At 39.6% G+C, this 25,985-nt stretch overlaps 1 protein-coding gene across 5 annotated transcripts in view; it reads left to right on the top strand.

The window, feature by feature from the left end:
- LOC129733840 (neuronal acetylcholine receptor subunit alpha-7) overlaps nt 1-25,985 on the top strand; it is a 124,549-nt gene that overhangs the window by 31,477 nt on the left and 67,087 nt on the right. For 4 of the 5 annotated variants that reach the window (XM_055695378.1, XM_055695377.1, XM_055695376.1 and 1 more), the window contains 2 exons: nt 7,521-7,660; nt 22,086-22,130. In XM_055695378.1, coding sequence (XP_055551353.1) covers nt 7,521-7,660; nt 22,086-22,130 — 185 coding nt within the window. Of the gene's footprint in view, nt 1-3,990; nt 5,941-7,520; nt 7,661-22,085; nt 22,131-25,985 lie in introns of those variants that run through there. The other variant, XM_055695379.1, reaches the window with a different exon arrangement.

Raw genomic sequence — 25,985 nt, 5'->3', positions numbered from 1 at the left:
CCAGAGCGCCTTGTCTTTAGAAAGTGCACAACGGAGAAAACGAGAGCGAAGATCCATGAATGTTGGCTTCGAGCAAACAAAATTTTTGCCCAAATTTTCTGCGAGACCGCAGGACGTTCAAAAATGGCCTGCTCAACAAGGATTTAACACAAAATCCAATCCCATTCCTAACCCCAATCCAAATCCTAATATAAATTCCCAGAACAGAAACGTTGTTCAAAATCGACCAGATTGGAACTCGAATCAATTTCGACAGTACCCCCCGCGTCTCGCTATCAAACCGGACCCATCCGGTCAACTTAGAACGAACAACTATCGTCCGACGCAAGTAAATTCGCACGAGGAGTGTGTTGAACCCCTAACCGAAAATAAACAGACCGAGGACAATGATAATGGCTGTCCATATGCAGATGAAGATGACGATGTAAATTTTATGCCCGATTCCGAACAACAAGCAAGGGAATGACCTTTCTTCCATATTTAGAGATCAATAGAAGAACCGGGCCCCCTCTAAAAATTTTAATAGATACAGGAGCTAATCGAAATTACATTTCTCCAAAAATAGTTCCAACAAAATCCGTAGCTTCAGGATCACTTCATAGAGTGAAAAACATCAATGGATCCTATATAATTAACCAACACACCTTTTTTAACCCATTCGCAAAATACATAACTAGTATTTCCAATCAGAAATTTCATCTTTTTGAGTTTCATAACTTTTTCGATGGTCTGATTGGATTTCAGACACTTCACGAGTTGGGAGCCCTGTTCGACACCTCAACAGTCGAATTGGTTATTAAAGACACCGTCATACCTTTGAAGAAAAAGTATCCCGATTTGATTGAGTTGAACTTTCATGAATTAATGTCCACAATTCACGAGGTCCCGGTTTCGGTCGCCTCCGGAGATTTCTTCCTGGAAGACGACCTACAAGTTGCCGCTGACGTATACGTGCCCTCCGGAGTGTACAGTATTCAAGAGAGTAAAGCAAGATTAGTTTTTGTTTGCACACAGGAATGTTCAACAAACAAGAAAATTGATTATGGGCAAATCGTTTCTGAAATTAATAATTTTGAAGTGAAGGATTTTCCATCACAAATTAAAGCATGTAGGCGAAATATTGAAAACGAAGTGCGTACAGATCATTTGAACGACGAAGAGAGATCGAAGCTTCTCAGCTTGCTTACAAGAAACCCAACAGTGTTCTACAGAGAGGGTGACGACCTATCGTTTACTAACGTGATTAAACATCGTATAAACACCAGCGACGAGCTGCCCGTTTATACAAAAAATTACAGGTACCCCTTCGTCCATAAGGAAGAGGTACAGAAACAAATTTCTAAAATGCTCAGCCAAGGCATCATACAGCCAAGTACATCGCCATGGGGGTCACCCATATGGATAGTACCAAAAAAGGCCGATGCATCTGGTAAGCAAAAATGGCGCCTAGTAGTCGACTATAGAAAACTAAATGCGAAGACTATAGATGACAAATATCCGCTGCCCAATATCACCGAGATACTGGACAAGCTAGGCAGGTGCCAATACTTTAGCACACTTGATCTGGCCTCTGGTTTTCACCAGATCGAGGTCGACGCTAGAGATGTACAGAAAACAGCGTTTCAAGTTGACCACGGCTTATACGAATATTTACGAATGCCGTTTGGTCTGAAAAATGCTCCGGGTACGTTTCAACGGGTTATGGACCATGTACTCAGAGAATTCATTGGAAAATGTTGTCTCATTTACATGGACGACATAATTGTTTTTTCAGCTTCCTTGCAAGAGCATCTCGAGAACATAGAAAAAATACTGAGAGCACTTGAAAAAGTAAATTTAAAGCTTCAGCTCGACAAGTGTGAGTTTCTTAAAAAAGAAGTAGCTTTCTTAGGGCATATCGTTACGGATCAGGGCGTTAAACCGAACCCTGCTAAGATTGATGCAATCAAAAGTTGGCCACTACCGAAAAACCAAAAGGAGCTGAAAGGATTCCTTGGAATTTTGGGCTATTATAGACGATTCATTCGCGACTTTGCAAAAATTTCCAAACCACTAACTGCGCAGCTGCGAAAAGGGGAAACGATTGAACATACACCTTTATTCGTAAAAACCTTTGAAAAGTGTAAAGAATTGCTTACGCAAAGTGACGTATTGCAGTATCCCGATTTCGAACGTCCATTTATTTTGACAACCGATGCTAGTAACTTTGCGTTGGGAGCCGTGCTGTCGCAGGGTTGTATAGGAAGAGACAGACCGGTCGCGTTCGCGTCTCGGACGCTTACGAAGACGGAAGAAAATTATTCCGCTATAGAAAAGGAGCTTTTGGCTATAGTATGGGCAACTCAGTACTTCCGACCATATCTTTTCGGGAGGAAATTCACCCTCTATACTGACCACCAACCTCTTACTTACGCACTTAATCTGAAGACACCTAATACCAGATTAGTGAAGTGGAGGCTGAGACTCCTGGAATATGACTTCCAAATAACTCATCGACCAGGGAAACAAAATGTGGTAGCAGACGCTCTATCCAGAATTCCCGAAGAGGTAAATGCCAATGAAGATGAATCAACAGATAGCAATTCCGTGCACTCCGCAGACTCTGACTCATCAAATCTAATTGAGTTCACTGAGCTGCCCGTTAACTTCTTTCATAATCAAGTTATATTAAAAATTGGCGATCATTACACTGAAGATTACAGTGAAGTGTTTCCACAGATGCACCGGCGAACTATTACAAGTTTCGCGTTCGGGGTGCCAATTTTAATTAGAATATTTCGTGAATACATGGATCCACGAAAGGTAAATTGTATTCATTGCCCTGAACAGTTGTTCGGAACCCTTCAACTAGTGTATCGAAATTATTTCAGTAGATGCAAGACGTTCAAAGTAAAAATTTCACAAAGACTACTAACCGATTTAACCACAGATACCGAACAAGATCAAGTTATAGAAGAAACGCATGAAACCGCACACCGGGGTATTCGAGAAAATAGAGAAGAAATACTACGAAGGTGGTATTTCCCAAAAATGAAGAGAAAAATCCGCACGTACATTGTTTTGTGCCCTACGTGTAACAAAATGAAGTACGAGCGTAGACCATACAAAATCAAACATGGGGAAACTCCTATACCAGAGAAACCCTTGGACATTATCCATGTTGACATATTGATTTCGCGACCATACACCTTCCTATCAGTGGTCGATAAATTGACACGCTTTGGAACTTTGATTTCCATGAAGTCAAGAACCACACCGGATATACGAAGGGCCATATTAAAATATATCTCGCTATATGGCACACCGAAGCTAATGGTTTCTGATAACGAACCGGGAATACGGTCTATTGAAATGAGAGGCATGCTCGCCGACCTCAATGTCCAACAATATTTTACACCGGTTGATAGAAGTGAAACTAACGGGATTGTAGAGCGATTTCATTCGACCATTAATGAAATCTACAAATGCAATAGGCATAAGTTTCCCAATGTTTCAATCAAGGAGATGTTTTTGATTTGCTGTACCTTATACAACAACAGCGTACACTCCTCTCTGAAAATCAAACCTCGAGAAGCTTTCTATGGGATTAAAGATGGTGAAGAGAGACCCCTCGACCCTCAAAGAATGCTGGAAGCCCGCAACAAAGTATACGATGAAGTAATTCATCAAATCAGGCAATCCCAAGAGAAACAGAACGACCAGCGAAACCCTTCAAGAGAGGATCCACCCGCGTTGGAGCCCGGCCAAATTGTTTATAATAAACGGCAGGGGATAAAAAACAAACAACAGAGTTTCTTCAACCCCGTAACAGTAGCCAATGACGGCCACCAGACATTCACGGACTCTAACAACCGGAAATTGCATAAGAGTAAAATAAAAAGGGTCCGTACATAAAAAAAAACCCAGTAATTAGTTTTATGTAATACTAGCATTAATTTTTTTATTCATCTTATTTACGATTTCAATCATATTAACACAGTCTCATTTTAGGATTAGTACCAATGGATTTTCGACTGGCCATGGCAGTGTGGGTTCTCGCTTTCCTTAATCCATCCCATTCCAGCTCCTCCATTCAAATAACCGACCTCCAACATAATCCCGGATTATTGGCACTAGATATGGGTAAGTCTTTCGTGAGGATTGGGAAACATCGCTTATATCACGTTGTTGACCTTAAGCAGTGCGAACCAATTTTCGCCAGACTAGACGTCGCCATACACGGACTGAAAAGCTTTGGAAACCTCTCAGACTTGACAGCAATGTTGGAATCAAAGTTTAGCAATACTCGCAAGATGTTTCAAAATTTAATGCCAAGGCAAAGAAACAAGAGAGGGTTGCTCAACTTTGTAGGATCAGCCATAAAGCAGATAACCGGAAATCTCGATAATGACGATCTAATAGAAATATCAAAAACTCTCAAAGCTCTAGAAATCGATGACAAAATTTTAATTAACGAAAATAACGAGCAAGCTAGGATTAACACCCAACTTCAGGACAGGTTAAACAAGTTTATAGAACAGTTTGAATTTGATCACAACCTTATCAGGAAAAATCTTATAGCAGCTAAGTCAAATTCAGGAATCGACAAAACAATCAAACTACTGAGAGAAATATTGAAAATTAATATCCAGCTAGATAATTTAGAATCTCACCTGAAGCTTATTTTCGAATCAATCCAACTAGCTAAACTAAATACCATACCAAGAGACATCCTTTCCCCCGACGAGTTGAGCATAATATTAGATCATTTTACCAACCATAAAATTATCATAGATAGCATTGATCAGGTTTATCAATTCCTTAATCTCAGCGCATTTTATAATCACACAAAAATTGTTTTCATAGTAGAAATTCCCTTACTAGATGAACTTGCTTATAGAACGCTGCTATTAGAGCCATTAATAGTCAAAAATAAAACACTTAAGCTACCCGCTCACGCAGCAATCACCAATGACCAACAATTCTACTTCATCATCGAGGAGTGCCAACGAGTCGGCCATAACCAAATCTGCCACCCAGAAAATTTGAACAATTTCACCTTAGATGGTTGCTTTCCATACTTGCTAAAAGGAATCCCTGCGAACTGCTCGTTCAAGGAAGTAAGTCTACCCTCAGAAATCAAGTCTATAACCGATAATCACTTGATTGCAAAACAAATAAACAGTCAAGAGATAGCAACCACTTGCGGGATGCGGAATCGAACCCTCTCGGGAACATTCCTAATCGAATACCACAATTGTACCATAATTATAAATGGGTTGGAATTTACCAACAAAGAATGGTACAAGGTAGAGCCATTATTGGTCGTTCCCATGGATGGTTTAGAAATCCAAACTATTGATATAGAGCCTCAAATAAGTTTTGAAAAACTTCATTTCATTAACAGGCATCATTTGGAGACATTAAATTCTAAAACCAACGTAACCGCCTTTACTTCCATATCTTTGTCGAGCATAAGCCTGATAATCGCAACAATCGCTATATTTTTCTTAATAAGCAGGAAATTTAGCAACCACTGGAACCATCACAACAAGAAGCCCTCATCCGGTCACAGAGTTGAATTCACTGCAAACGAGGACGTTTCGATCTTCAAGGAGGGGCAAGTTACAGACGAATCCTCCCAGATCAGCAGATTGCAAGAACTGGAACGCGAAGTCCACCGACTCGAGGAACCACTCGCCACATTATTTCATTCGAAGTGAGCGAGTCGGATTTCTACAGACGCTGACTGGAACGATTCCCACGGGCGTTGGCAGCGCATGCAACGGCATCGACGACGACAACGACGCGGGCTGCAGTTTGCTTGGTCAGCGGTGCAGTTGCTTTTCTAGCTTTGTAACCAGGGCATAAAAATAATAAAGTTAGTTCTAATTGAGACACGATAGAGGATAGTTAACTTTAGGTTTTCATTAATCATTTTTTAAAAAGCCCTTCAGGCTAGAAAGAATTGTAACTTATATATATATATATATATATATATATATATATATATATATATATATATATATATATATATATATATATATATATATATATATATATATATATATATATATATATATATATATATATATATATATATATATATATATATATATATAAAGCATAAAGCAAAGTTTTTATCGCGCATTGGTCACCGGCAAAATACTGTCAGCTTTTACGAGAAAAATATATATCGAAGTGTCAATACGGTGACTATTTTCGATTTTATATTTACGATCACAGGAGCTATGATTGTCACTATCTACCCAACCATACTCCGGGAAAGGTCGCAGCACAATCTCTTGTAATTCAAAAAATGTGCATTAAAAATTGAAAAAAAAAACATTCGGTTTGATTAATTTTTGGTGTTCTGACTGTCGGGTAACATAAAATGATCCCAAGTATGATGATGTGTTTATCTCCGTGCTGCATCACCGAGTGAGAAAGTATTATCCGGTTGGATTAGTCACAAAAACCTACTCAGATATTTCAGAGAATATCGAATGATGTGATACAGACCGAGGTTTTTGCACAAAAACCATCCACCTCAAAAGGAATATAGGTATAGTACACTTCGAATATATATACGGGAGCACAACAAAAATTAAAAAAAAACATCTCAAGAATTGAACCTCTGCCCCTAGAACGCTGCATGGCTAACGATATAATGGTCATAATTATCCTTAAAACCAACTTCTGTTGCGCCACTTCTGATCCTTTTTTGTTTGCCTTTCGTTCTCTTAGTCAATGACTACTTCGGCGTCGGACAAATCAGCGCTGACATGCTGTCATTCTGTGACTCAGAGCTTTCATCACTCGGATCGGCCCAGAAAGGATCCACAAATGCCCACCGAGAGCATACTCACTGCAGCGCTTGATAGCTGTTTATCAGCTTTTGCGCTAGATTAACGCGATAAGCCCATGCCAAACATATTGCCGGCAGATCCCACCTCTCAATTTCCTCAATATCCTCTCGGTTGAATGAGTGTCCGGCTCATAGCAATCCAATGAAACACGGAGAGAAACGCGGTTTGATTGTGTAACTCATTACACGAAACGTTATCATGTTTCTTTGAAGTAAGTTTTTCTTCCAGTGTATTCTGCCTATGGTTGATACTACCATTCTGCTTCTTTAGCCATCCGCATAGTATAATGGATGAGAAAGGGGAGAGACGGACAAACATATAAATATATTTCACATGCTTGCACACAATTGCTGCTATTCTCAACAGAGAAGGGGTAGGTGTAACAGTAGGCTTTGGATTACTTTAAGCATTGTGTATACTGTTTTGGTTGTTATTATTCGCTCCCGGAGGGTAGCAGAGGGAACCGACACAACGTTTGTTGATTGTTTTGATGCCGTTCAATTGTCCTTCTGTGGCAGTTCGACTAAGTGCCTACTAACTGAGGGAGTGAGATTGTTTCATTCGGACAGTTGAATGTCCGAATCTATGACTTTTTAATCTATGATCGTTTAAATGTGGTATTAGTTTAGTTGCTAATTAGTTCATTTGTTACTTTTTGGGTCTGTTTTTCAGTTGTTCAAGCCGGATATCACGAAAAGCGACTGTTGCACCATTTGTTGGATAATTACAACGTATTAGAACGACCGGTTGTCAACGAGTCGGACCCACTACAACTCAGCTTCGGTCTAACGTTGATGCAGATCATCGATGTGGTAAGTTATCAATTTTACTTTTTATCTTCTCACAATGTTTAGTTGGAACTTGTACTAGTGACATTATTAGTACCTAGTCATCATCAATTTGATCTTTAGTTATAAACATTCGATACAGATGGGCTATTGATTGTCAAAAATGTGATTTAATTGAAAATTGGATGCGGCATAAATTACACTAGTCGACAAAAGAGAAAAAAAGTTGCTCGAATGCTCAAACTGGGAAAAAATGGAAGATTATGGCTTTTTAACCATTTCTGTGAATTTTGGTGCTCTAGAGCTCAGCTCTATGTCAAAACCTGTGTTTACCATTGTCATCATACAGTATTTTTTTCGAAGAGTTGACGTGTATATGTTATTGTATTTTCATTATTTTGGTTCCGCTTTTGCAAATTCTGGTGGTAACTTATGCCAGAATGTATCCTCTTATGAATTCCTTTCCTTTCCCTTCCTTTTACGGCGACAGACCGATTATCGATCCAATGCTGAATCCAGAATCCAGAATACGTAGGTCACTTGGTCTTGGGCTGCTATCCTATATCCCCACCTATTTCGTGGGCATCCTCGTCCACAGCACACATCCAACGAGTGCGGGCCTACCTCGAAGTCGGGATTCTTGTTAAATATAGTCTTCGCTGGTCGTTCTTACGGCATTCTAGCTACATGCCCAGCCCACTGCAACCTGCCGTGTTTTATCCGCTTAGCTATATCCGCCGATTTACACCTGGTACGCTTCATGGTTCATGCGTCTGCGCCAAACACCATTTGCTAGTTTGCCGCCGAGGATTGAACGTAAAATCCTACGCTCAAAAACATTAAGAGCTCGCAGTCGGCCTCTTTCAACGTCTATGCTTCATGGCTGTAGAGGGCCACGAGAAGAATTATTGTGTTTTGTAGAATGCTAGTTCAGTACGGGTTTGCAGACTATGGGTCCTCAACTGGTTACGTAATCCGTAGAAGTCCCTGGTTGCAGCTGCTATCCGCCTTTTTATCTCACGGCTAACCTTGTTGTCAAATGTCACTAATGTACCCAGGTAAATAAATTCGCCGACTACTTCACATGTTTCCACATCTAACACCATCTCAGCATCAACATCCGTCGGACTACCATGCTCTCTACCAGCCACCATGTATTTCGTTTTGGCAAAGTTAATGATGAGCAGCTTTCCTCCTGAGAGATCCGATGGCCTCTTCCACTGCTCTACGGTTGATACCAATGATGTCGATATCGTCCGTAAAACCTAGAAGCATGTGAGACTTCGCAATGATGGTGCCGCTTCTTTGCACGCCAGCCCTCCATATAGTACCCTCCAATGCGATGTTGAACAACAAGTTTGACAGCTCGTCTCTCTGCTACAAAACATCTAACGTCACGCAGGAGTCCGATATCTCACCGACTATCCTGACGCATGATGTAGAGCCTTCAAGGGTGGCACGTATCGACCTAATTAGTTTTGTTGGGAAACCATATTCGAGTATGACTCGTTATAACTCATATCTTTTAACTGTATCGGCGTGGAGCGTCCCTCTCGAAAACCACATTGGTAATCGCTAACAAAGGTCTCCGACAAAGGCCTCAGTCTATGAAACAGGATACGGGAGAGAGTTTTGTGAACGGTGTCGAGAAGGGTTATGTTCCGATAATTACTACAGTCCAGGCGGTTCCCTCTATTGTAGATCGGACATATCAGACCCTCCAACCAGTCCGAGGGTAACTCTCCATCGGACCACACTCTCAGCATGATCCGGTGTAAAGCACGACACAACTGTTCGCTCCCGACTTAAAAAAGTTCGGCTGGAATGCCGTCCTTACCAGCTGTCTTGCAGTTCTTCAGTTTTTTTAACCTCGTCCATGGATGGGTCCACAGCTTTGTCCATGGGTGGGTCCACAGCTTTGCCATCATCCTCAATCACCATCCTGCTCCTTTCGACTACAATGTTTTCTTCAACATTCAACAGCACATTAATGTGTTCCTTCTAACGCCTGGCCACCTCCGTTCTATCGGTAATCAGGTTCCCCTCCCTATCGTTGCACATGACAGGGGCTGGCACGTTTCGGTTCCTCATTCCATCAATCTTCTCGCATCGTGCCGTGAGAAGCAACCTTCCGCCTCCGCATGAATACGCTCCCAATGCTGTTTCTTCCGGCGATGGAGTCTTTTTTCAGCAGCTCTAGCTTCCCGGTATCTTCCTACGCTTTGACGAGTCACAGCCGTGGCTAACATGTGAACTCTGGTGCGGTTCTTTTCATCCGACGCTCGCTGGCACTCAGCGTCAAACCACTCATTGGACGTGATGGTATCAGATGTACCCAACACCTTTCCCGCTTTGGTGTTGATCGTATTGTGGATATGCCTCCACTGTTCATTCAGGCTACCTCCAACTTTATCCTCGATCCGCTCATCAATCTTCCGCAGGTACTCTACCCGGACGAACACATACGATTCGCATAGATTCTCTAGGATTCCTCACATTGGATTCCTGAGCGTCCTTAAAAAGGATTCCTGAAAAAGAATCTTCAGGAATGCCCTGTATATGGCTCTAGGATTCTTGAAATAAGTATCGTGAGTGGGAATCCTCCGGATCGTGTTTGCAATTCCTTTCACGATTCCGTCACCGAGTTATAGGTGTCTTGGGGATGGATTCTCTGCGTGTTAGTAAGGGTAGAGCCACTTCTCCAGTTGATAGCCGCTGGATGTTCAACTGTATCCCCGTTGTCGTCCTAGATTTTAAAACGTTGGACAACCGGGCGCGAATCTTGGATACCACAAGATAATGATCCAAGTCAATGTTTGGTCCTCTAAACGACCTCACGTCTGTAACGCCTCCTATGAATTACTAGAGGCGAAATCTTCAAATTACACAACGCGAAAATGTCATATTTTTACACTCGCGTCTGGCTTTACTTCATTTTTCCAGGCCTCACGATGTGACATGCATCTTGCAGCCGCACCCCTAGACTCCAGTGTGCATCGTCCTGTAGCAGGAAGTTAAATTTTCTCCAATTTTTCCTTAAGCTACAAAACCAAACTTAGCTCGTTCATTTTTTGTTGTTGGCTTTCCCCCCAAATATGGAGCAATAATAGATCAGCCTCCGGTAAAATGTTTCTCGTCTCTGTCCTATTTTTTTCTTGTGTACAGGAGATTGTTGACTGGTTCGGTGTCTGTTGGAGCAAAAGCATTCGGCTTTCGGCTGGAGGCACCCAATTGCATAGTAGCTATTACACTATCCAAAAGGCTGAGTAAATATATCAGTCTGTACTAGAGTTTGTGGTGACATTTTGACACTGCAAGGAATAGTTCACAAACCAATTGTTGTGTTTCATGACGTTTTTCAGTCAGAGGAGACAATATATTTGTGCGTCCCAATAAAAGCAAAATTACGCCTGTATTTGACATTTTAAACAACCGACGAAAACAGCTAATGTGATTTCGAGGTAAGTTTATTGTCCCTTGAGCATCGCAGGCAACACCGAATCGCCGGTCATAAACAAAAGCTTGGCAAACTTTTATTCAGTCGGGTGAAAAATGACCATAAATATTAATAACGAAATTCATTTTGAACTGGCGTCGAGACACATGAAGCCGAAGTAGTACAGGAATGAGTAGCGCATTATGCGGAATTTTGTGCCATCTGCCAACGCTCGTTTCGGTTTGTGGCTGGTGCCAGCAGCGGCCGCATCAGCTTCCGAAGCGGCCTGGCAGCAAGAGGCCGGTCACGTTTTGGGTGTTTGTTTTCCGGGAAGATTTTTCTTCGTATCGGGTTGGCTTTATTTGACGTTGATTTGAAACAGCAGAAGCAGAAACTGCTGCCTGGCATTCCAGTCTCTGCCCAGGCCGACAGAAACTGCCTAACAAGAGGTACACATATTTGTCTAGCGGTGATTAAACCGAACCTTACGTTGATTGTGTTATTGAGCGAGACACTGCTCAATGGAGCTACTGACAACGACACTATTTAATTCAACTATAACTTTTATTTATTTGAAAATCAAATTTAAGTACTATCTTTAGGATGTTACTCCACTCCTATACATTTGTATTCGAACTAACAATGCTGAAGGATACGAACGAAAACGCAACGTGCCAATTGACCAAACTCACTTAAGCCATACTGATAAACTCCGAGCAAAAGCGGTAGTTAAGATTGGAAACCTAGGAACCTTAGAAGTAGCTGAGAAAATTTAACGACCTGCTAAGCTTCAATTTGAAATCCCGACCGTCAAACAAACAACCGTTAAACTGATGCTTAATATTTTCTCTGCGCCGATATATTACGCAAACACAGCCGGTTTTCATCCTTAAAGCAACCGGTGCGGTTGAACAAACAGCCTAAGTTGTTTGTCTCGTCTTCTCTGCCGGTCGGATTTACATCCTGACCGCGTGCGCAATTTTCCCATCCAAACACAGACAGCACACCGCAAATTTGTTTGAATTCACCCACCAGCACGCCTTTCCTCCTCCCGGTTTCGTTTATGACAGAACACAGAACAACGATGGTATGAGAGTTTAATGGAGTACGTCGTAGTGTTTATGATTGCTAACTGAGAGGGAAAGTTTCCAATCCATCTTTGTCTAACCTATTATTTTTCCAAGCATGGCAGAGAATGAGAGCACACCCATTATGAAGCGTGATTACCGCCGAGGGGGTTGATACAGAGGATGTCTTCAAAGTTCTTAAAATTTCTTTGCTGGAGGAATAAAGCATGGATGCTTTGATTGAATTTTCCTTTATGACTACCTTTACCATGGCGAAACTTTTGCATAATCTTCGCAGCAGCATGATAACGTCAAACTAGATGCTGTTGACGCGGGTACTCGTGTTGTTGAAATGTTTGTGTTTATGTGTTTTTATTGTGTGTTTGTGTATAGTGATTCGCTATACAGACAAGCTCGTAAATTAAAAACATGAACTGCCTGTCGAGTTGTACGGCTGAATTGAGTTTCGATAGTATTTCATCTATCAAAACTTCCATGCACATGTGTGCTACCACTCGAACATATTCAAGCTACGAGCCACAAACCAGAAATTTAGTCTAACCCAAGCAACTGTTTCGATGGGAGAGCAAGTAGATATATTTTAACATTATGGCAATGCACTTAGTGTTTTATTAATCTAGGGCAGCACTTGCTTTCCTTTCGCATACTCTCGCCCAGTATGTTCCACTTCAATTCAATTTTTTGTCAACCTCCCTTTCCGGTTTGGCCCAACATTTGCGTTTATGTTCTTGTCCTACTATTTCTAGTTTGTACTGTGAGCAGTGCTGTTCTCGAACTGAACATAACCTCAATCACCACGTTAGCTAACTTGTGACTATGTGTATATGTAGTTGTAAACGAAAAAGCTCCCTTTTAATCATAACTTTTGAATTTCCCAATTTTCATCGTCCGTCCTTCTGACCGGTGGGTTCCTGTATCGCATTTTGTCCGTTAGTTTCAATTGTGGGTCAACGAAGGAAGCGAGACAAATGGAAACATGTCCCTTTGTTATAGTTTATAGTGCTGCAGCGCTAAGCCAGAAGTCCCTTCTTTCACATAGTTCCGAAATTGGCTATATGTGCAAATATTTGGTCCACACTCTGCCGTGCCGAGAAACTGGTAGTAAGGTTTCGGACGATCGAATAGCTGTTTGTTTTCACAGCCATTTGGACTGATACAGAGCTAGGCGAAGACAGGCAGCGTTGTTTCTTTAGATTAATCTAGGATTTTTGGTTTGAAAACAGTATTTTTCCGTGTGTCTTTCGATATTTGCTGTATACACTATTTGCCAAGCGAATTCTGGTTACTTATATATCAACTATCTGATACCCGGCCCGCGATGCTGCGCCTCTTAGTGTGCCATAACTTCAAACTAATATTACATTGATATATTACACTAGCTGACCCGGCAGACTTTGTCCCACCTATTTTTCTATTATTAAATTTTGAATGTTCACGATTCCACATGTTTTCATTTCAAATATTCTAAGCTTTTTTTTATTAGTTGGTGAAAAGAAATAGTTTCTTCTGCTCACACAAACAAAACATTTTTTTAAGTTCACATAGAAAGAAACAAATTGAAATTGTTAAGTTGGAAGACAACCTTTTTGAAGAATAAATAAACAGGAGAAACAATGGGATTTCTTAATTGATTCCTAACACTTTCAAAAATTGACTTTGCCATTTTTAAATAGACATTTCAAATCCAAACATCACGTTTAAACTCAAAGAGTCAAATCGTTTTCGGATTGAGAACATCCTTACCTTTGAATTTGCCTTCCAGTATCGTCGCTTGTACTACAACGGTTTTGAAATGATTTACGACCAATCTTGTCCAATTACATGAGTTTGTTTGGTTCAGGTTTCTGGGCGTGAGAATGACATTTTCAACTTTTAACCGTAAATTATGTGCACTGCTGTAAATAGGGGAATTGCTGGATGATCTAGAAGAGTTAGGTATCTCAAACTACTGATTCATCAGGAATTTATTTCGGAATCATGAAATTCAAATCGTCGTCATGTTTGTTTTTCGCTGATCACTTCACGTGACCGTGGTATACATGGTTCTTCAACGCATTTGTAATTTGTTCATGAGTCATCAAATGATTGAAGTTTTGCGGGAATAAAATAGATGAAAACCATATATGGAATTTTTCCATTGAGTTGAATTGAGTCCACCTTGTCTTAAAACAAAAAGAAAATCCAACTTTTTTCAAGCGCGTAGTCTACGCTTGTACGTAAGGGATTTTGAAAATTTTCATTTTTCGAAAATGGCGGGCTAATTTTCTCGCAAATTGGAGAAAAGCTTACTCGAATAAAAAAAATCAGGTTGTGTCGTTCCTAGGAGATTTGTAGAATTTGTTAACTCCCGGAACAATGTTCAATGCTAAGAGATGGCGCTGTAGTGGTAGTGGTGGTAAAATCGAAATTTCTATGAGCATTTTACTCAATGACCGGAAAAACTGCTATTAGTTACCCTGTTTTTATATTATTCCAACTTTCTAGTAGATACTTCTACTATATGCAATCTATTTTTATCAGAAAATTTGATTTTCCTTTACAACTTTATTAAGTCAATGGCGATGTATAGGAAATTCAATCACCTATAGCGCCATCTCTTAGCATTGAACATTTTTCCGGGTGTCCAATTGGTCACTTCTTCATGATTATTCATCTACATCAACCAATGTTCGGAATGAACTCCTATTTCGTCGGGGTTACACGGTACAAATTTTCCGAAACACAAACCAGTTCAATGAAACAGGTACCATGACGAAAAAAATTCCAAAACCAAATTCCCTGATTTTCCGTGATATTCCCTGAAATATACATTCAATTTCTCTGATATTTTTCAGCATTTGGCACAAAAAAGTGCAGCGTAGATGAACGCAACTCTGGAATTCCAGTGAAAAATGTTTTCGATCGATATGAAACCGAAGCTTTTTATGCTAAAAAAAATCAGTCTCTGATTTCCGTGATACAAAAACGATTTTCCTGACATTCCCCCCTGATTTTCCAGGTTTGTCCATGTTTTCGACACCCTGGCTTTGCATTGCGGTAGTCCAATTTTGAGTTATCTGACTGGCGGTATACTGATTTCTGAATGCTGGATTTTCGATGTCTAGGAGCTCAAATATATTTTGCTTGATGAAAATTTAAAAGGCACCGTTGAATTTCATTCAACTCACCTGAGCTTCTAAAATTTTCTCTTCATACACTGGATTAATCACAAATCGTTGACAACTGAACTATTTTGTTTCATTGTCGCTTCGTTAAAAAATAACCGATTAATCACGTTTTAGTTAAAAAAAAATCAATAAGCAAAATGCTCGTTGAAATTTTGATTTTACTACCACTACCACTACAGCGAGTTGGTAGTTTCCAGCCGTAAGTCACTGTTTTGAGTTTCAGAATGTCATCTAGATTAAATCTCCTGGTATCATCTCAATTTCGGAATGAATATTTCTGGCGGTTTTCCATAAGTGAAAGTTATCATTTCGAATTTGAAAATGGTGTCTGGGGACGATTTTTGACCTATGTGCATCATCTCGATTTCGCAAATGCCCACTTTGGGTGGTATTTGATAACATAAGGCTGTTTTCTGGGAATCGAATGTCACCAATGTGGATTTCAAAATGGCGTCTCAAGTCGTTTTCCGGACTATATGCATCATTCTAGTTTCGGAAGTACCCATATGGGATGCTATTTGACCGTTTTTTTTTGTTGTTTTCCGGAAACCGGAAGTCGTCATCTTGGAATTCAGAATGGTGTTTGTGGTCGAATTCCAGCCTGGGTATTATTTGGTTTTCAAAATAACCATAATGAGTGGTATTTGGTCACTTTCGGAAACCAGAAGTTATCATCCCGGATTTCAAAATGAAATCTGGATTTGATTTCCGGTCTCTGGATACCGGGATCAGCGTTCAAAACATGTCTCGACATTTTTTTTCACGGCACTGAGATACAGGAAAATCAATGTCATAGAAACATACTTGAGAACATACGTATGCCAATTAGGTACAGTAATTGAGTTAGGCGTTAAGGAGTTTACTTATAAATAATTTACCTCCCCACCTTTCCACGCTAATGGAGTACATAAAATTGGAAGTCGTTGAACTACATCAGATACTATAGATTCTACATACCGAATATAATGATAATCGGGTAAGCGGTTTAAAAAAAATGTTCGATAGCGCTGACCCTCCATCTCTACCTCGTAAACGAAAGCAGAAAACAGAGAAGTCTTAAATGACACGTTTATAAACTACAAATTGACCCCTTCTTGTCTACGCTTTTGAGTTAGAGCAAAACTAATACATTTGTGGCACTCCCCGTACTCGAAAACCCCTATGTACGAATTTTCGCGGCAATCGGTTCAGTAATTTTTCAGTCTATAGTTAACAGACAGACTGACAAACAAACATTCGCATTTATATAAGTGTAGAAGAAGAGAAAAGAAGACTTTTAAACAATTGAAAGTTATGTACACTTTTTATTTTCTACATAGAACACTTTTATTTTTATTTTTATTACTAGAATCAAATACAATAACACTGTTGTTGTCTGTAACTCCAAATAGAAAATTTCAACCCTTCTGATAAATCACACAAAGCGGCGTTTCATGCCACTTTGATCATGTTAAGATGAGTCAACAAATAAATCGACTGTCTACGAAATTGCACTTACATACATACACGTACCTCATCCCCATTATTATCCACTCTATTCAAGTTTGCCACCAAATGGCAGTAGCTTTTGAACGTCAATAGAATCAAGAACGCCTCCAGCAGGAAATAGGCAAAAACCCAGCTTGAAATGGAATCGTGGCAACTTTTTCAATAAATGACTTTTGTCGGTAACCGCCGATGCCACACATTCACACGAGCACGCACATTCAAGCGTAGAGCGACTGGCCTGAATTGTAACTGTAATTCAACGTGACATATCAATATCCTCAACTCCAGAAGAACTCTATTTTGGAACTGTGCGAAAGTGAGGAAGTGGTCGGCTTGAGCATCCAACACCAGTTTAGCCTTTAACAAGAGCGATGGCGACAACGACAACAGCGGTTCGCCATTAATCAAAAGTATCAGGCGAGCTTTGCCTCACGCCTGTGCGAAGAGAAAACACGGTAAATCATGCACTGCGGCACGATATATCTGCGGTACGTACCAGAGGAGTCGCATGGTATTTAGTACAGTTTACGCTTTGATTACATTATGTATGCTTGCAAAATCGCATAATTTTTTAAAAATATTAGACTTCGTTTTTTTAGCTTTGCTGTGGCAAACGAGAATTCGCAATCTGTCGTATTCCACAACTCAAGTTGTCGAAATATTTGAATAAACAAAGAATAAAAATTTGAACGTTCGTTTGTTTGAATAACACGGGCCACGTGAACTGAAACTTCAATGAATAGTGCGGCTCCATAGAAAAACTTTATTCATACAGTGGAAGTAAATGCGTATCGTAAATAATTCCATCAAAACCGCACTCACTGAAGTGAAGTGCAAACATTCAAATCACTTTTTAGTAGAGAACTACGAGTTTTTCTGAAAACAAACTCATAACTTACAGTGCACTGTAATGCAGAAATCAAAATGAACTGAATCTCCATGCTTCTCACACAAAATCCGATCCGATCCGTTGATTTCAACCAAAGCAATGCACTAATAACCTGTCCACTCAATTTGTCGAACCTGTCACCAGTTGGTCAGGTTCCAAAGAAGTCCATTACAGTTCCAGCAAGAGTCTACCCGGTTCAGAGGCTGGCTGTTCCATTAATAGTTAGCGGATAGTCCTTCAGGATACTAAGTCACCAACCGCCTGAAGGAAAGCTCATTGCGAGCGGTGATTTTACTCTTGCATGCTTACCTGCTTGCCGCGGTTTGACGGTTGACTCGATCCGAAATTGTAATTAACCATCCCACGCGGTGCCTTTCAGTCGTGATGGGGGCGCTCTGGATGTTGGAATGTACGAGCAGGGGGGCAGTGGAATAAAATAAGGTTTCACGCGGTTGGTTTGCTGTCCTTTCATCTTGACTTCGTGATTATTTTTATATAGGGTTAGAGGGATGGATAGCGATTTTTCCCCTTTTCTACTTGTTGACTTATTATAATCGAAGCATGATGTTGGCATATTATAATGCTACAAGTCAAATCCAATTAGAGTAATGCCGTTATAATTACAATTATTCAAGTTATAGATTATTTCATAGTTTGTATTGTATGTTCCTAGATGTTTTTTGAGACCAAAGATCCTTGTAACCATAAGGATTCTTCTCGAGCCGAACATGCGAACATACATCGACTGGTTAGTTAGTCTAGAATCAATTCACTGAACCAACTGAAAGGCTCGACTCGATCAAATAAGGATAAATATTACTGCAATTTCTAGATTTCATTATCGTTTCCTTCATAGTTGATTAATATTCAAGTATGTTAAATATGTCAATATCTACACTGGATTCTCTTTTTACGCGATTGATGTGTGCGCGCAAAAAAAGAATCGCGTAAAAAAATCGCGTAATTTTGAAAAAAAAAATCGCGTAATTTGGAGCAAATCGCGTAGAAAAAGATCGCGTCGTTACAAAATCTTTCGCTATGTGGTAAGTGTGTGTGTGTGTATGTGTGTATGTATGTGTATGTGTGTGTATGTTTGTGTGTGTGTGTTACATCTTGGCTCATAAACAATATTTCGCAAGTCACATATCACGTAATTTCGAGAAAATCGCGTAAAAAAATCGCGTAATTTCGAGAAAATCGCGTACAAAAAATCGTGTAAAATAAAATCACTTAAAAAAAAGTCGCGTAAAAACTGAATTCAGTGTATAACAATTTATGGTTTTAGGTTGAAGAAGATCCCATTTTTCATCTTTTTTTCGCAAAGATAAGAATGTTTTTCAATTTCATATGCAAAATTTTATTATCCTCGATTAATAAATTATACGAAAAAATTGAAAATAGTCGTTTTTATGGTTCACATTTGATTCACTGGGTCTTTTTACACCTTACACCATGAAAAAATAACTAATTTCGATGTTTCAACATTAAACCAAAGAAAAAAATAATTTCTAAATCAAAACTTTTTGGTTTCCAAATTTTTGATACACTGTGCAACAAGTCTTCAGTTTTCCAGAGAAAAAATCAAAAACTGACTTTGTTTTATTCATCCCAACATCAGTTTTTAAACAAGTGTACATAAACGTATCATTTCTCCAGATCTTTCATATGTTGTGTAGAAAGTCTAGAAAGTGTAGCAGTCCAGAAAAAAAAAACAGCACAATATTTTCAATGCTGTTGCAATCATGCTCAAACTAATGCTGCAATTTACCTTTCATTCGTTGTTAAAATTTCGAAAATCGGTCCAACGATTAATAATTTATATTTTTTACTGTACTAGTCTAATTCGGTTAAAAAAAACTACTACTAGTCTAATTTGGTTAAAAAACTATTATTATTCAAGAGTCACCTAATTTGGAAATATTTATCCTAAATACATTTTTCGTGTTTGTTGACGTGCTTAATCTATAATTTCAATACATCATTGCATATTCACAATCATGCTGTAATTTTTTGCCACTTGTAATTTATCATCTACATTCGTTTAAACTTTTTTTTCTAAATTTTTGGATTAGTTTTATAATGCTATAATGTTCTTTTCTTGTTATATAATATCAAGATCAGTTGCACTCGGTAAACACATATTATAATAGAACGTGACACAGAGCTAACATGTCCAAGGAGAATCAGCCAATAATGTCGAGAGCAAGCAAGGGATTTACATAGATAAAACTTTTAGCGTCTGAGAAACAATAAAAAAAACTTCATCTCCAGAGAAAATGTGTCCTCCCTTATTGACCAAAAAGATCCGCCAAAAGCAGTAGCAGTAAAAACGTGACGGCATACTTTCGGGTTTGTGCTCTCAAGTGCTTCAGTCTTATTTACTTTTTGCAAGTAAGCGCAACAAAAAGACCGATGAAACTTTCCAACACCAGGAATTTCGAGGATACCGAAGATTTATGGTGAAGTGTAACTAAATTAGAAGGATTTACAAGTTATCTTGGGAGAAAAGTCTTACTGGTGTAGGATCATTTTACACAGCATCCAAGATACAACTTTATAGTCTTCGTATTTTATCTGCCGTTCAGTGTCGAATTACGTTTGTGTGAGAAAACTCCTTATTGGTGGAAGGCTAGAATTTTACTTCTAAAGTTAGCTTTCAGATTGGGCAGCTTAGAGCAGTGTCACGAATACTTAATCGATTAGGGGGAGGTTAATGGTTTAACCAATAGATGTGAAATAAATTGAATGCAGTCTTCTCTACAGAGAAATTCACGTGATTTTTTAAACTGAAAGGACGTGAAGAAAACCTTGGGTGCATAATAGTTTTCGCATTATAACCGACTCATAAGTATGCGGCATTAGAGATATTCGGTCGCTAGAAACACGTTCGGTTTCTCATTTTTTACAGTTTTTCGCATTCGAACTATTAAATTGCAGTTAGAATTAATATTTATAAAGAACAAAAGACCGCGTCAAAAGAGAAGACAAAGAGCAATTTTTTTCGATGCCAATGCTGGAAAGCTTATAGAGCAAACACAGGTAACTTTGAAGTGCCACCATCCACAACATTGCAGCTGGTAAAAAATTTGATAGCTTATGTGCGTTGTGGGCGGGCTAGTGTGTGTATGTATGCCTAAAACCAACAAACGACCTTTTTCTCCCAGTAGCAACTGAAAGCAGATACTCTATTTTCCCATTGCCACACCAAGAAGTGCTCTTTCTTGTCAGCACTTGGAAACTTGAAAGAGTCCAGCTGACGGTTGAACAAAAATCCTCGAGGCGATCTACTGACAGACTGCAGGGAGTTCAGAGTAGTACACTGAAAGTAGTAATTATGCTCCGCCACGGTGTTATCCCTCCGGTCGTCCACGTGGCCGGCGAAGAATGCGAGAAAAAAAAAACAGACACTTTCAATGGATCATCAAAATTTTATCTTCGCGCACGAAAGTGGCAACCCCTTCTTTGTTTTTTTAGACAGTGCAAGAAGATTTTCAGTTGCGTCAGGTGAGATGTAAATATGTGCGAAATGAGGCGAAAATATGCTGGTATTACTTGCAGAGCAATAGCTGCCATTGGAAAGTTGTCGATTATGGTTGCCATCAGATGGGATTCTGTTTATGGAATCAGATTGAAAAATTTCATAAAAATAAAGCCATACTCATATTGTATAGCCAGTTTCGCACTATTAGAATGTCAAAATTTCTCTTCACGAGCCGAAAATGCTGTAACAATTGCTTTCCAAGAAATATTTTTTACGCACCGGTCGAATTACTTCGAAGTTTTTGTCACCCAACTAGATGCCGGACCAAATAAATTGCACTAATAATTATCCGCCACAAGTACGCAAACTTCATCATCTTCAAGAAACACATTTTCACAGCGCATCTGCAGATAGAGTAAATCACTTCCAGGGAACGAACTGAAGCGAGAACTTTTCACCAACTGAAGTGGTTCCCACCTTGAGCCCACGAGGCTTGAGCCGAATCAAGAGACGATGTAATGCCACGATCCATCCGCGTTCGAATCTGCGTCGATGACGATGACGAACACGGTTGCGGGGGGTGGCACTCTTACGAAAAAGAGCTTTTCATTAGGGTGAGCAGAAGTACTTTATCTTCTTTCTCGGGTCGTAACACGAACTCTACTCCTGCGGCCACCCCCCACTACATTCACTCTTTTTTCGTTCGTTCGGTCATCAATCTATTTGTCTATCCTTTCATTCGTCGATGGCTGTGGAATTTTGAAAAATATCTTTTAATTTAGTGTTCCTCGTTGTTGCAGCTTTTCTCCACAATCGTCTAACGACGCTGAGCCGTGGAGGTAACAGCATTACTTCTTCTACCGATACTAATTTACCTTTTTTTCTCTGGTGATTTTGCAGGACGAGAAAAACCAGCTGCTGATCACTAACATTTGGTTGAAACTGGTAAGTAAATTTCTTTCGCTAGCAAAATATAAAAGAGAACAAAAGTGCCACTTTCAAACATTCATTTACGAATGGTAGAAAATCATTGAACATGTCTGGACCTTCTTTAAGAGCGAACCGGGAGTTGTCAACCGCGTCAATTTGCTAGTTTTTTGTTATTTTTTCTGTAGAATATTTATAGGCAATCCAGAAACAACAGGTGTATTTACAGATCAAATCAAATGTTGAAGTATTTAGCATCCAAGCATTGCTTTTGCTGACATAACCCGAATGACATGCTAACGTGTTGTGCATATGTTGTGCAATATACGAAATACCATATTATAGCTTGGCATTCTGGTTCCGAGTCAAGAGTTTTTAATTAATTTACAAATAATGTGCAAAACTGACTCTCATGAAGCATAGTCTCTAATTGTTATGTTTTTGCTCATATTCAAAGATATATCAATTAAGAAGAGATAACAACAGAGATAACAAACATATTTTTATAACTGACTAAAGCTTTTTGTCCCAGGTTCTGCAATGTGCGGCACTCAATTAAATTGAATCGATTTATTCACTTTGTGAACTTTTCCTCAAACCGCAGAAAAATAACTGTCGATATGAAAGGACTCGTTGCGAAACGGAAACAGCAACGTAAACAAAATATTAAATAGAAGTTATGACTTTGCGCGATTTATGCTACTATCGATACAGGTTTTGAGTGAACGACAGCCAAGGGCTTCTGTTTGTTATATACAGACTTCGCAGCCAACTGTTTAGTGTACAGCTACAATCCTACTGACACTAACAGTCTCTCCCGAGCCGAGACTCGAACCTACGACGACTGGCTTGTTAGGCCTGCATCGTACTTCGAGACCATCTGGGAGATAAGCAAACAATAAACCCTTTAAAACCAATGAACAACTCAAGTGGTAACGTAACAGAAAGTCTCGCACCTCGCAATCGTCTTGAGGCTATTTTGCCGTTGCTTTTGTTTGCTCTTCAGCGTCTCAAGGAATCTTAGTTGAAAATGTATACATATATTGCTTGGAGTGAGTTGTTGGTCTTCTCTCTGGGCCGTTACTTCCATCTGAGAAGAATATGTATTTATTTGAGATATGACTCGTTGCGAAACGGAAACAGCAACGTAAACATAATATTAAATAGAAGTTATGACTTTGCGCGATTTATGCTACTATCGATACAGGTTTTGAGTGAACGACAGCCAAGGGGTGGAATGCTGGCAAGGATGAAGCCTGGTTTTTAGATAATTGGACATTATTGCTGACATCCGACAGCGTAGTCACGAAGTTATTTGATGAAAAAGGATAAGAGGTTGAACTGGGAAATCGTGCAGAATGCGCTTGGTTTGACGTTTACCTTATCACGCTTTTATACACCGTGGTTTGTAGGTCAGGATTTAATGATCCGTAAAATGTAATTTCAAATCGAAACAGCATTTTTGTAGCAATTTTCGTGCCAGTAAACTTAGAATCCGCTAATGTTCATTTCATATTTTTACTGCATTAGGGTCGTTCCGCTAAAGTCGATATTGAAGCTTGCAGTTGAAATTTATGTAGCTCAATCTTAGGCTTTTTAATAGCTGACAGCGGGAGAAAATGAAATTACTTACCAACAACAGTCTTCGTAAGCGTTATAGTCATTAAGTGGAAACACTCCCCTGAGTATCGGTGTTTGCATGTATACGAAAGACACATGTAGAATCATTCATGCATAATTAATTAATCGCTCTGTTGCAATATTTATTGTCTGTTTTAGCCTCTGGGGAAAACGCTTCAGGTTACATTCAGTGTGTCGGTTCACTAGCGACAGAAAATGGCACTAATTGAAACTGATACTTTCGGATTCCCTTCCACTGCCACTGTGTATCTGTACTAGCAGTTAGTAAAATGTGTGGTGGGATTCTTTGCACTGTGCAGAGCAGGTCGGGGTTACTAATAGTGGATCACGTCGGGCAATCCAGCTATTTACAGGTCGAAATTCTCCGTGACATCGAGACAAACTGTCCCACCAACCGACCGGCTGGCAAGATCTGGATGTTATCATATAGTGACGATGTCTTTGTATGACCAAACGAGACAGTACTGTGGACGACAAATGCCGAAGCTAAACCATTGCCAGTCATAAACGTAATCGTAACACGTAGAACAATAATAATTTCGACGGATTGCTCTGCAAACATTTTCGACTCTGGTTTGTGGTGTTTCCAGGTGAGTCTGAATTGGCTAGCTATGCAGCAAATACTCGAATACAGCACAAATTGTGCGTTTTCCAAGTTGTAGCTAACAGAAAACGGTTGGAGGTCAAATTGTTCTTGTCTACAGTTGATAATTTCATCGCCTGATTTTCAAACGCAATATTAGCAATCCACCAATTTTAAATCCTGTTCTGATGCAATAATAAATTTCTGAAGCGTAGACGATGTAGCCTGTTCTGATTTATTCATTCAATTTTGCAAACAATAAAAGCAAAGCCTTGGTGCTACATTCCGATTCGGAACTTGACCTTCTGTTTGTTATATACAGACTTCGCAGCCAACTGTTTAGTGTACAGGACAATTGCGGGGCTACCGCTACGATCCTTCTGACACTAACAGTCTCTCCCGAGCCAAGACTCGAACCTACGACGACTGGCTTGTTAGGCCTGCATCGTACCTCGAGACCATCTGGGAGATAAGCAAACAATAAACCCTTTAAAACCAATGAACAACTCAAGTGGTAACGTAACAGAAAGTCTCGCACCTCGCAATCGTCTTGAGGCTATTTTGCCGTTGCTTTTGTTTGCTCTTCAGCGTCTCAAGGAACCTTAGTTGAAAATGTATACATATATTGCTTGGAGTGAGTTGTTGGTCTTCTCTCTGGGCCGTTACTTCCATCTGAGAAAAATATGTATTTATTTGAGATTTTTTTTAGCCATGAGATGTTCGTGTGCCCTAAAAATTCTATCGCCTTTGAACAACAAAGGTGTCTTTCGAGGCGAAAGTATTGTTCTCAGTAAAGATGTTTCGGATTATAGATATTTCATAAGCTTACAAAAACAATGAATAACACATAACACGTATATCTCAAAAGGTGTGGAAGGTGGTAGTGCTGTATGATTCAACAACACTCTGATCCAAACTATCGTAAAATAAATTTGTTTAACGATGAAAACCAAGAACGAGTTACAGTGATTCGCCTTTTCTAAGCTCACCTACCCGCGCTGATACAAGATCGCGTACATAAAATATGAGTAAGGAAATTTTCTTCGTACTCGTAGCTCGTGTGCTGCTGGCTCTACTGTCTGTGTGTTTTGGTGAGGGATGAGATTAATAAATGTTTGCATGCCTGTGCCACAAAATGCAGAACCAACGCCGTTGGCCCCGTTCTCAGCAAGCGTACCCGAGCAGGAAGATATTGCGTTCCAATATGTTTTAGCATATATTGAACTTGCTTGAAAATTACACTAACACAAAATTTAAACATGATGAAGAATTTTTACGAAATTTATTTTTAAGATTCTATAACGTTTACCGTTGACGTTTTCCTTTGGTCGAACTTCCAATCGTCATACTCGTCGATGAAATTCACATACCACGTGGACAGATTTTTGACGATTTTGACCCCCCTTCCCCCTCCGTGGACAACTGCCCATATAAATTCTACAAAAAATGTATGGACCGTGGACATTACCCACCTGTCCCCCGCCCCCCCCAAAGCTGTGCACGTGGTATGTGGATGGCTCCCCAGCAAGTTAATACATGGTCTTGACTGTGTAATTTTCATTAACCTAACTTTACTGCCAAAAGTATGAGAGCATGGTTTTTCAAATATACCATCACGTATGAATAGTAGATTGAATAGTTAGAACATT

The sequence above is a fragment of the Wyeomyia smithii genome, chromosome 1 (assembly GCF_029784165.1).
Source record: "Wyeomyia smithii strain HCP4-BCI-WySm-NY-G18 chromosome 1, ASM2978416v1, whole genome shotgun sequence".
In the NCBI taxonomy this organism is placed as follows: domain Eukaryota; kingdom Metazoa; phylum Arthropoda; class Insecta; order Diptera; family Culicidae; genus Wyeomyia; species Wyeomyia smithii.
The sequence above is the reverse complement of the archived record's forward strand: the minus strand, read 5'-3'. Positions and strand labels throughout refer to the sequence as shown.